General features: G+C 43.3%; 1 protein-coding gene across 3 annotated transcripts in view; it reads right to left on the bottom strand.

Annotated features, from left to right (window-relative positions):
• Positions 1-11,952, bottom strand: part of siae (sialic acid acetylesterase) — a 132,188-nt gene that overhangs the window by 42,743 nt on the left and 77,493 nt on the right. For all 3 annotated transcript variants that reach the window (XM_043676963.1, XM_043676964.1, XM_043676962.1), the window contains exon 7: positions 5,841-5,974. In XM_043676963.1, coding sequence (XP_043532898.1) covers positions 5,841-5,974 — 134 coding nt within the window. The remainder of the gene's footprint in view (positions 1-5,840; positions 5,975-11,952) is intronic.

Here is an 11,952-nt window from a genome sequence, read left to right as displayed (position 1 = left end):
TGTTGTAATCTGAGGTAACCCTCTTCGCTGTCCACTTCACCTCCAATTTTGGTGTCATCTGCAAACTTACTAACTGTACCTCTTATGCTCGCATCCAAATCATTTATGTAAATGACAGAAAGTAGAGGACCCAGCATCAATCCTTGTGGCACTCCTCTGGTCACAGATCTCCAGTCTGAAAAACTACCCTCCACCACCACCCTCTGTCTTCTTCCTTTGAGCCAGTTCTGTATCCAAATGGCTAGTTTACCCTGTATTCCGTGAAATCTAACCTTGCTAACCAGTCTCCGATGGGGAACCTTGTCGAACGCCTTACTGAAATCCATATAGATCACATCTACTGCTCTGCCCTCATCAATCTTCTTTGTTACTTCATCAAAAAACTCAATCAAGTTTGAGACACATGAATTCCCATGCACAAAGCCATGTTGACTATTCCGAATCAGTCCTTGCCTTTCCAAATACATGTACATCCTGTCCCTCAGGATTCCATCCAACAACTTGCCCACCACCGAGGCAGGCTCACTGGTCTATAGTTCCCTGGCTGGTCCTTACCACCCTTGTTTAACAGTGGCACCACGTTAGCCAACCTCCAGTCTTCAGGCACCTCACCTGTGGCTATTGATGATACAAATATCTCAGCAAGAGGCCCAGCAATCACTTCTCTCGCTTCCCACAGAGTTCTAGAGTACACCTGAATACGTCCTGGGGATTTGTCCACCTTTACCCGTTTCAAGACATCCAGCACTTCCTCGTCTGTAATATGGACAATGTGCAAGGTGTCACCATCTATTTCCCTACAGCCTATGTCTTCCATATCCTTTTCCACAGTAAATATTGATGCAATATACTCATTTAGTATCTCCCCCATTTTCTGCCGCTCCACACAAAGGCCGCCTTGCTGATCTTTGAGGGGCCCTATTTTCTCCCTAGTTATCCTTTTGTCCTTAATGTATTTGTAAAAACCTTTTGGATTTTCCTCAATTCTATTTGCCAAAGCTATCTCATGTCCCCTTTTGGCCCTCCTGATTTCCCTTTTAAGTATACTCCTACTGCCTTTATACTCTTCTAAGGAATCACTCGATCTATCCTGTCTATACCTTACATATGCTTCCTTTTTTTTCTTAACCAAACCCTCAATTTCTTTAGTCATCCAGCATTCCCTATACCTACCAGCTTTTCCTTTCACCCCTGTGCAATCATTGGCAAATATCTCCACTTCTAACCTTATGACAGAGGGAAGGCTGTTGATGAAGCAGCTGAAGATTGTTGGGCCTAGGATGTCCTGGAGTTGAGATGACTGACCCTCCACAACCATGGGGTGATTCCTGAGGAAGGGCTCATGCCCGAAACATCGATTCTCCTGCTCCTTGGATGTTGCTTGACCTGCTGCGCTTTTCCAGCAATACATTTTCAGCTCTTTCTCCTCCACAACCACAACCATCCTCCTTTGTGTCAGGTATGACTCTAACCAGCAGAGTGTTTGTCACCTCTTACCCACTGATTCCAGTTTTGCCAGGACTCCTTGATGGCATACTCAGTCAATGCAGCTTTGATATCACTCTCACCTCCCCTCTGGAATACAGCTGTTTTGTCCATGTTTGAACCAAGGCTGTAATGTGATCAGGAGCTGAGTGACCCTGGTGAAACACAAGCTGGACGCCACTGATTGTTGTTGCTGGTTGTTGCTGAGCAGATGCTGCTTGATAGCACAGTTGATGACCCCTTCCATCACTTTACTGATGATGGCGAGCAGACTGATTGGGCGGTAAATGGCCGGGTTGGATTTGTCCTGCTTTTTGTGTACAGGACATACCTGGGCAATTTTCCACATTGTTGGGTAGATACCAATGTTGTAACTGTACTGGAAGAGCTTGGCTAGGGGAGCGGCAAGTTCTGGAGCACACATCTTCAGTACTATTGCCGGAATGTTATCCTTTGCAGTATCCAGTGCCTCCAGCCGTTTCTTGATGTGACATGGGGTGAATCGAATTGGCTGGAGACTGGTTTCTGTGATGCTGGGGACCACTGAAGGAGCCCGAGATGGATCATCCACTCGGCACTTCTGATTGAAGATTGGATTGAATGCTTCAGCCTTATCTTTTGCCCTGATGTGTTGGGCTCTTCCATCATTGAGGATGGGGATATATGTAGAGCCTTCTCCTCCTCCAGTGAGTTGTTTAATTATCCATCGCCATTCACAACTGGATATGGAAGAACTGCAGAGCTTAGATTTGTCCATCACTTGCTGTTTATGCAGTTTTGTATGCAAGTAGTCCTGTTTGGTAGCTGCACCAGGTTGATACCTCATTTTTAGGTCTCCGTGAGGCTGCTCCTGGCATGCCTTCCTGCTCTATCCATTGAATCAGGGTTGACCCCCTGGCTTGACGGTGAAGGTGGAAAATGAAGTTTTAAAATTAAATTTGTACTGACCCTTGTTTTGCACTATAATGTGATATACTGTCAGATTTCCTGCAAACAGACTTGCAGGAGGGCCTCTGTGGTCATGGTCTGTGGTTACGCAGCAGAGCTGAGACAGCTAAAACGGCTGCAGTCAGCTTCTAAGAAAAACCGCAAGGCGATTCAGAGCTCTGTGTCACATAGGCTGGGTTATGTAATTATCTTGATTATACAGATGGTTCTGTATAAACCTTTGGTAGTTGCCTGTACTCTGCGAGAAGCTAGATTTGACTGCCCATGTGGTAACATTCCTATGCTTCTCCCAAAAGCCTTTGTCTTTAGTAAATTACTTCTGATTGACTTCTAAGTTTGTAATGTGGCATAATTTTACCTACAACATTGGTAATGGTTAAGTGGGGGATGTGCCAGGCCATGAGGTTGCAGATTATGCAGTTCTGCTGCTGTTGATGGCCCACAGCGCCTTATGGATGCCTAGTCTTGAGCTGCTAGATCAGTTCGAAGTCTGTCCCATTTGGCGTGGTGATAGTACCACACACACAATTGAAGTTATTGTCAATGTAAAGGCGGGACTCCGTCTCCACAAGGACAATGCGGTGGTCACTTTTACTTATTCTCTCACAGACAGATGCTTCTGCAGCCGGCAAGTTAGTAAGGATGAGGTCAAGTATATTTTTCCTCTTGTTGGTTCCTTCACCACCTGCCGCAGACCCACTCTCGCAGCTATATCCTTTAGGACCCAACCAGCTCAATCAGTAATGCTGCTGCCAAGCCACTCTTGGTGGTGGACGTTGAAATCCCCACCCAGAGTACATTTTGTGTCCTTGCCACCTTCAGTGCTTCCTCAAAGTGTTGTTCAACATGGAGGAGTACTGATTCATCAGCTGAAGGAGACTGTACGTGGTAACCAGTAAGAGGTTTCCTTGCCCATGTTTAGCGTGCAGGGCAACTCCCTCCCTACTGTGCTGCCACCGCTGCTGGGTCTGTCCTGCCGGTGGGACAGGACATATCCACGGATGGTAATGGTGGTGTCCGGGTGTTATCTGTAAGGTATGATTCCGTAAGAATGACAATGTCAGGCTTGACTAGTCTGTGAGACAGCTCTCCCAATTTCCCAATAGTTCCCAGACGTTGGTAAGGAGGATTTTGCATTGTTGACAGGGGTGTATGTGTTTTTGTTGTTGTCTTTTCTAGCCCCAAGGTGGATGCCAGGTAGTCCGTCCAGTTTCATTTCTTTGTTGTGACTTTCTAGTGATAGTGATAGAGGGGGTAAATTCAGAACAGAAATGCGGAGACATTTCTTCAGCCAGAGAGTGGTGGGCCTGTGGAATTCATTGCCGCAGAGTGCAGTGGAGGCCAGAACGCTAAATGTCTTCAAGGCAGAGATTGATAAATTCTTGATGTCACAAGGAATTAAGGGCTACGGGCAGAATGCGGGTAGGTGGAGTTGAAATGCCCATCAGCCATGATTGAATGGCGGAGTGGACTCAATGGGCTGAATAGTCTTACTTCCGCTCCTATGTCTTATGGTCTTATGGATACAACTGAGTGGCTCGTTTGGCCATTTCAGAGGGCAGCTGAGAGTCACATGTAGGCCAGACGAGTAATTAGAGACAAAAAAAACCTGCATATGCTGGAATCCAAAATAGCCAGGCAGGCGGCTGGAACAACACAAAAAGTCAGGCAACATCAGGAGGTGGAGAAGTTGATGTTTCAGGTGTAACCCTTCTTCGGGACCCAGGTAAGGATGGTAGATTTCCTTCCCGAAAGGACATTAGTGAACCAGATGGTTTTTTCAACAATTTAGGGCCTTCCCTATCTCTTCAGACTCCCTAGGATGGTAGATTTCCTTCCCGAAAGGACATTAGTGAACCAGATGGATTTTTTCAACAATTTAGGGCCTTCCCTATCTCTTCAGACTCCCTCCACTATCCCTGATCGGCCCTACCCTCTCTCTGATCATTCTCTTATTCTACAATGTACATCTCCACATGTAGAATGCCTGTAGGTTTTTTTCCCCAAACCTTCCCGCCAAGGCTTTTTCATGCCCCATCCTAATTGTCCTCAGTCCATTTTTCAGTTCTTTCCTAGCTACCCTGTAATCTTCTAAAGCTGTGCCAGATCCTTGCTTCCTCAACCTTAAGTAAGCTTCCTTTTTTTAATTCATGAGAAATTCCTCTTCTCTTGTCATCCAAGGCTCCTTCACCTTACCATTCCTTGCCTGTCTCAGTGGGACATAATTACCAAACACTTGCAACAATTGCACCTTAAACAGCCTCCTCACTTCTGCTGTGCATTTCCCGCAGAACCATTGTTCCCAATTTATATTCCACAGCTCCTACCTATCTGAAGTCCTGCACCAATCCCATAGCAACGTATTTAGCTGCACTCACTCCCTGTTCCTCACTTCACTAGCACGTGGCACTGATAGGAATCCTCAGATTACTACTCTGCTTGTCCTGCTTTTTAGATTCCAACCTAACTTCCTGAAATCTCTTTGTCGATCCTCATCCCTTTTCCAAGCTATGTCATTGGTGCCAAAATGCACCATGACTTCTGGCTGCTCACCCTCCCCCTTCAGAATCTTGTAGACTCGATCAGAGACATCCCGGACCCTGGCACCTGGGAGGCAACATACTTTCTGGGAGTCCTGTTCGTGACCACAGAATCTCCCATCCATTCCGCTAACTATTGAGTCTCCTACCACTAGTGCATTTCTATTCTCCCCCACTTCTCTTCTGAACCACAGAGACAGGCTCACTGCCAGAGACCTGGCCACAAAGGCTTTCCGCTGGTAGATCAACCCCCCCCCAACAGTATCCAAAACGGTTTACTTATTATTGAGGGGAACAGTCATAGGGGAAGCCTGTACTGTCTGCCTGTTCCCTATCCCTGACTGTAACCCATCTACCTTTATCCTGGACCTGAGGTGAGACTACTTCCCTTTAATTCCTCTCTACTCCACCCTCCGCTTCCCAAATGACCTGAAGTTTATCCAGCTCTTGCTCCAGTTCCCTAACATGGTTCGCAAGAAGCTGGAGTTGGTTGCACGTCCCGCAGATTAAGTCAGTGGGGACACTAGTGGTGACCCTTACCTCCCACATCCTACAGGAGGAGCATACAACTGCCCTAACATCCATTCCTACTGTTCTGAATTCCCAAAGAGAATATTGAAAAAACGAATAACCTTATTCTGCACACAGAACCTTTAGTTTTGGTTAGGGGAAGAGGATGGATGGAAGACACTACCTAAGTATGTTTCAGGCTAGATAAAGACAGCCAGGACACTTGACTAATCTAACTGAATATTTTGATGAAGCAACAGAGGTTGATACAAGAAAAGCAATTTCTGTTTTGTTTGTTTCAGATCTCTAACATCTGCACTTCTTTGTTTTATTCAAAATATAAGAGTTTTAAATTACCTGGACAAATCCAAAAGGGAAGTCTATTTGTGTGGCTCCTCCAGAGCCTTGATGGAAAACCTGCCTCCAATCCTCTATCATTGCCGGGAAGGTGCAGTTATACTGTGCAATGTGCCAATTTGTGTTTGCTTCACCTGAAAGAAAATGTCATGAAGCAAAACAGCCTCAAAAACGATATGGGCAAACCTCTCACATCACATTCACTATTCAAGCAAAGAGCATCAACATCAATCCACATAACTCAAAGTCCTCCCACTTTACAATGAAAACAGCCTTTCTTTGGTCAATTTAATTTAATTCAAATGCATCGCACAAACTAAGTGAGGATGAGGATTTTAATTCTCGCCTACCGACAGGAAATCCTCGAAGTCCTCAACTGTAGATTGTGAAGGAGCAAAAATGGCCTTTAATAGAGTGATATGTACTTCTTGTCAGATGTGGGAGTTTAAAGAGAGTTTAAGGGTTATTGCAGATTATATCTGCCATAAATGCTGTTGGCTGTGGATCTTATCAGATCGAGTGGATCGGTTGGAGAGACAGTTAGAAGCGATGAGGAATTTGCAACAGCAACAGTATGTGATGGATGGCAGTTATAGGAAGGGGGGAAAGTCTCAGATACAGTCACAGATACAATAATTCCAGGAAAGGTAAGAGAGGTAGGCAATTAGTGCAGGAGTATTTTGTGGATATACCCATTTCAAACAGTTATGCTGTTTTGGAAAATATAGGGGGTGATGGATTCTCAGGGGAACATAGCACGAACAGCCAAGTTTCTGGTATTGAGACTGGCTCTAATGCAACGAGGGGTACATTGGCTTCCAAGAGATCAATTGTGTTAGTGGATTCTCTAGTCCGAGGTACGGACAGACGTTTCTGTGGCCAGCAGCAAAAAAGCAGAATGGTGTGTTGCTTCTCTGGCGCCAGGATCAAGGATGTCTCCGAGAGGTGCAGAATGTTCTCATGGGGGAGAGGGCCCAGCAAGAGGTCATTATCCACATTGGAACTAACAACATAGGAAGGGAAAAGGTTGAGATTCTGAAGGGAGATTACAGGAAGTTAGGTAGAATTTTAAAAAGGAGGTCCTCGAGAATAGTAATATCTGCATTACTCCCAGGGCTTCGAGCTAGTGAGGGCAGGAATAGGAGGATAGAGCAGATGAATACATGGCTGAGGAGCTGGTGTATGGGAGAAGGATTCACATTTTTGGATCATTGGAATCTCTTTTGGTGTAGAAGTGATCTGTACGAGAAAGACAGATTGCACCTAAATTGGAAGGAGACTAATATACTGGTAGGGAAATTTGCTAGAGCTGCTCAGGAGGATTCAAACTAGTAAGGTGGGGGTTGGGACCCAGGGAGATAGTGAGGAAAGAGATTAATCTGAGTCTGGTACAGTTGAGAACAGAAGTGAGTCAAACAGTCAGGGCAGACAGGAACAAGGTAGGACTAATAAATTGAACTGCATGCATTTCAATGCAAGGGGGCCTAACAGGGAAGGCAGATGAACTCAGGGCATGGTTAGGAACATGGGACTGGGATACCATAGCAATTACAGAAACATGGCTCAGGGATGGGTAGGACTGGCAGCTTAATGTTCCAGGATACAAATGCTACAGGAAGGATAGAAAGAGAGGCAAAAGAGGAGGGGGGGGGAAAATGTGTGGCATTTTTGATACGGGATAGCATCATAACTGTGCTGAGGGAGGATATTCCCGGAAATACATCCAGGGAAGTTATTTGGGTGGAACTGAGAAATAAGAAAGAGATGATAACCTTACTGTGACTGTATTATAGACCCCCTAATAGTCAGAGGGAACTTGAGAAACAAACTTGTAAGGAGATTTCAGTTATCTGTAAGAATAATAGGGTGGTTATGGTAGGGAATTTTAACTTTCCAAACATAGATTGGCACGGCCATAGTGTTAAGGGTTTAGATGGAGAGGAATTTGTTAAGTGTGTACAAGACAATTTTCTGATTCAGTATGTGGATGTACCTTGGGAAATTAGGCAGGGCAGGTGACTGAGGTGTCACTTTGGGGCCAACGACAATAATTCTATTAGATTTAAAATAATGATGGAAAAGGATAGACCAGATCTAAAAGTTGAAGTTCTAAATTGGGGAAGGCCAATTTTGACAATATTAGGCAAGAACTTTCAAAAGCTGATTGGGGGCAGATGTTTGCAGGTAAAGGGACAGCTGGAAAATGGGAAGTCTTCAGAAATGAGATAACGAGAATCCAGAGAAAGTAAATTCCTGTTAGGGTGAAAGGAAAAGCTGGTAGGTAGAGGAAATGCTGGATGATTAAAGAAATCGAGGGTTTGGTTAAAAAAAAAGGAAGCATATATCAGGTATGATTTGGAGATGCCGGTGTTGGACTGGGGTGTATAAAGTTAAAAATCACACAACACCAGGTTATAGTCCAACAGGTTTAATTGGAAGCACACTAGCTTTCGGAGCGACGCTCCTTCATCAGGTGGTAGTGGAGGGCTCAATCCTAACACACAGAATTTATAGCAAAAATTTACAGTGTGATGTAACTGAAATTATACATTGAAAAATGGATTGTTTGTTAAGCCTTTCATCTGTTAGAATACAGTGACAGTTTCACTTCTTTCATGTGTAAATGACAAAACCTTTCTTTAAAAAAAGTTGCATTCTCGGGTTAGCTGTTAACAATGGTGATACTAAGACAATATGTTGAAGGTGTTAGCCCCCTGTGTTCTCTGTCTATGCCATGATGTTTAGATTGATTCTAATCTAAAAAGTGAGATAACGGAGTTTTACATAAATTCATGCAATTTTTGAGCTCAGAGTTCTACATGAGTGCATGCAGTTTTTGAGCAAAGTACAATGTAACCCTTAAAGGTTTTGTGATTTACACATGAAAGAAGTGAAATTATCACTGTATTCTAACAGATGAAAGGCTTAACAGACAGTCAATTTTTCAATGTACAATTTCAGTTACATCACACTGTAAATTTTTGCTATAAACTGTGTCAGGATTGAGCCCTCCACTACCATCTGATGAAGGAGCGTCGCTCTGAAAGCTAGTGTGCTTCCAATTAAACCTGTTGGACTATAACCTGGTGTTGTGTGATTTTTAACTATGTCAGGTATAGACAGGATAGATCGAGTGAATCCTTAGAAGAGTTTAAAGGCAGTAGGAGTATACTTAAAAGGGAAATCAGGAGGGCAAAAAGAGGACATGAGATAGCTTTGGCAAGTAGAATTAAGAAGAATCCAAAGGGTCTTTACAAATACATTAAGGACAAAAGGGTAACTAGGGAAAGAATAGGGCCCCTCAAAGATCAGCAACGTTGCCTTTGTGTGGAGCCACAGAAAATGGGGGAGATACCAAATAAGCACTGTGGAAAAGGACATGGAAGATATAGAATTCCAGGAAATAGATGGTGACATCTTGAAAAATGTCCATATTACAGAGGAGGAAGTGCTGGATAGTCTTGAAACGCATAAAAGTGGATAAATCCCCAGGACCTGATCAGGTGTACCCTAGAACTCTGTGCAAAGCTACAGAAGTGATTGCTGGGCCTCTTGCTGAGATATTTGTATCATCGATCGTCACAGGTGTGGTGCCGGAAGACTGGAGGTTGGCTAACGTGGTGCCACCGTTTAAGAAAGGTGGTAAGGACAAGCCAGGGAACTATAGATCAACCTCAATTATCCAAATATCAATTATCCGAATATTGGATTATCTGAAGGCGATCTCAAGGTCCCGATAAAAATATTACGTCAAAGAGCTGTTTCAACCCTGATCGCGTGCAATGATTAAAAATGAACCCGGCTCACTGAAAAGCTGCCTGTATCCGAGCCATGCCTCCTTCTTCCTTCTGGTCAAAGCCACAATATCTCTTGTCATCCAGGGTTTCCCTATTCCGGCCAACCTTGCCTTTCACCCTCACAGGAACATACAGACCTTGAACTCTAGCTATCTCACCTTTAAAGGCCTCCCACTTGTCAGAGATTCCTTTGCTTGCAAACAAACTTTTGTGATATGCATTATTTTAAGTTTCTCCTTCCTTATGGCTCTTGATTTTCTACTATTCCTCAAATTCTTTTTCTGTCCTCTATACTGAAAATAGATAAAAATTATTCCAAGCCTATGCCATTTCCTTATTTACCACTTTCAATTTCCCAGTTTTAATGTCTAAAATAACACTGATCTTTTCCTTGTAATACACCTTTCAAAGCTTTTCCTATCTTTACTTTTGCCAGTTTATTCACATAATCCAATTTCACCCTCCTAATTTTCATTCTTTACTTGTTACTTGTTTATAAAACAATAGCAATCTACTAGGATTCTGGGTAATCCAAGATGGAAGACAGGAAAAAGATTTGTGGCTGTAAGAGCTGCTCCTTTTTGAAGGGTTTTAGGAGTGGGAGGTGATCTCCTTGAATTCCAGGAGCAACAATTACTGTTTTTTATGCTGTTGCATTGTTTTAGAACTTTGGAGAAAATAAATCAAAACAATGATACTTTTAAAAGGGAGAAAGACCAACAAAAGGCAAAGACATTGTCTGTCAGTGAGGAAGAGAGAGAAAGAAGCCTACACTGCTAACTGACACAGCAGTGAACTTGCACAACTACTGTCTTTGCTGCTGAGTTCATTTACCTCTGGACATCACAATGCATCTAGAAAAAAATAACAAACAGTGAAATTCACAGCTAACCTTGGAGGAACCTGTGTGGGAGAGCTCACAGCACAGGAACAGATAACTGCATAGTTTTTAAATGTAGCCTTGCAATAAGTCTACGGTAGTGAGTAGGAGTACTGAGTAGAGTGGGTTCTTTCACAATTATATATTTTATTGAAATCTGTCTCTTGATCAAATTTTGAAAATATAAACCATTAGTATTAAGTTAACCCGGAGCACTTCTTTTAAGAGCAAAAGTCTGTGCTATTTTCTGGGTCAGCAGATTGTGAAGGAACAAAGATAGCCTTTAGTAGATATGATCTTCTTGGAGTCATAGAGTCATAGAGATGTGCAGCATGGAAACAGACCCTTCGGTCCAACTCATCCATTAGATATTCCAATTTAATCTCGTCCCATTTGACAGCACTTGGCCCATATCCCTCTAAACCCTTCCTATTAAAAGGTATCTGAATGGAAATATATGAAATGTTGCAATTGTACCAGCCTGCACCACATATTGGTTAGGCCACTTTTGGAATATTGCGTGGAATTCTGGTCTCCCTCGTATTGATAATATTGTGAAATTTGAAAGGGTTCAGAAAAGATTTACCAGGATGTTGCCAGGGTTGGAAGATTTGAGCGATAGGGAGAGGCTGAACAGGCCGGGACTGTTTTCCCTGTCAGAAGCTGAGGGGTGACTTTAGAGAGGTTTATAAAATCATGAGGAGCATGGATAGGGTAAATAGACAAGGTTTTTTTCCCTGGGGTGGGGGAGTTCAGAACAAGAGGGCATAGGTTTAGAGTGAGAGGGGAAATATATAAAAGGGATCTAAGGGACAAATTTTTCACACAGATGGTAGTGCATGTATGGAATGAACTGCCAGAGGGAATCGTGAAGGCTGGGACATTTACAACATTTAAAAGACATCTGGACATATGAATAGGAAAGATTCAAAGGGAAATGGGCCAAGTGCTGGCAAATGGGACTAGATTAGTTTAGAATAACTGATTGGCTGGGCCAAGTTGGACCAAAAGGCTGTTTCCTTGATGTGACTCTATGACTCTACCTCCAATTATTGCATTATTGGACACTGTTTTTTGATAGAACCCTTAACTAAGTCATAGAACATAGAACATAGAAAAGTACAGCACAGAACAGGTTCTTCAGCCCACGATGCTGTGCCGAGGATTATTTCTAATCTAAAATAAAATAACCTAACCTACGTACCCCTCAATTCACTGCTATCAATCTGCATTTTCAGCAGTCGCTTGAATGTCCCTAATGACTCTGCTTCCACCACCACTGCTGGCAACACATCCCATGCATTCACAACTCTCTGTGTAAAGAACCTTCCTCTGACATCTCCTCTATACCTTCCTCCTAATATCTTAAAACTATGACCCCCTCATGCCAGTCAATCCTGCCCTGGGGAAATGTCTCTAGCTATTGACTCTATGC

This window comes from Chiloscyllium plagiosum, chromosome 35 (assembly GCF_004010195.1).
Source record: "Chiloscyllium plagiosum isolate BGI_BamShark_2017 chromosome 35, ASM401019v2, whole genome shotgun sequence".
NCBI lineage: Eukaryota > Metazoa > Chordata > Chondrichthyes > Orectolobiformes > Hemiscylliidae > Chiloscyllium > Chiloscyllium plagiosum.
This window is presented reverse-complemented; position numbering and strand designations above follow the sequence as displayed.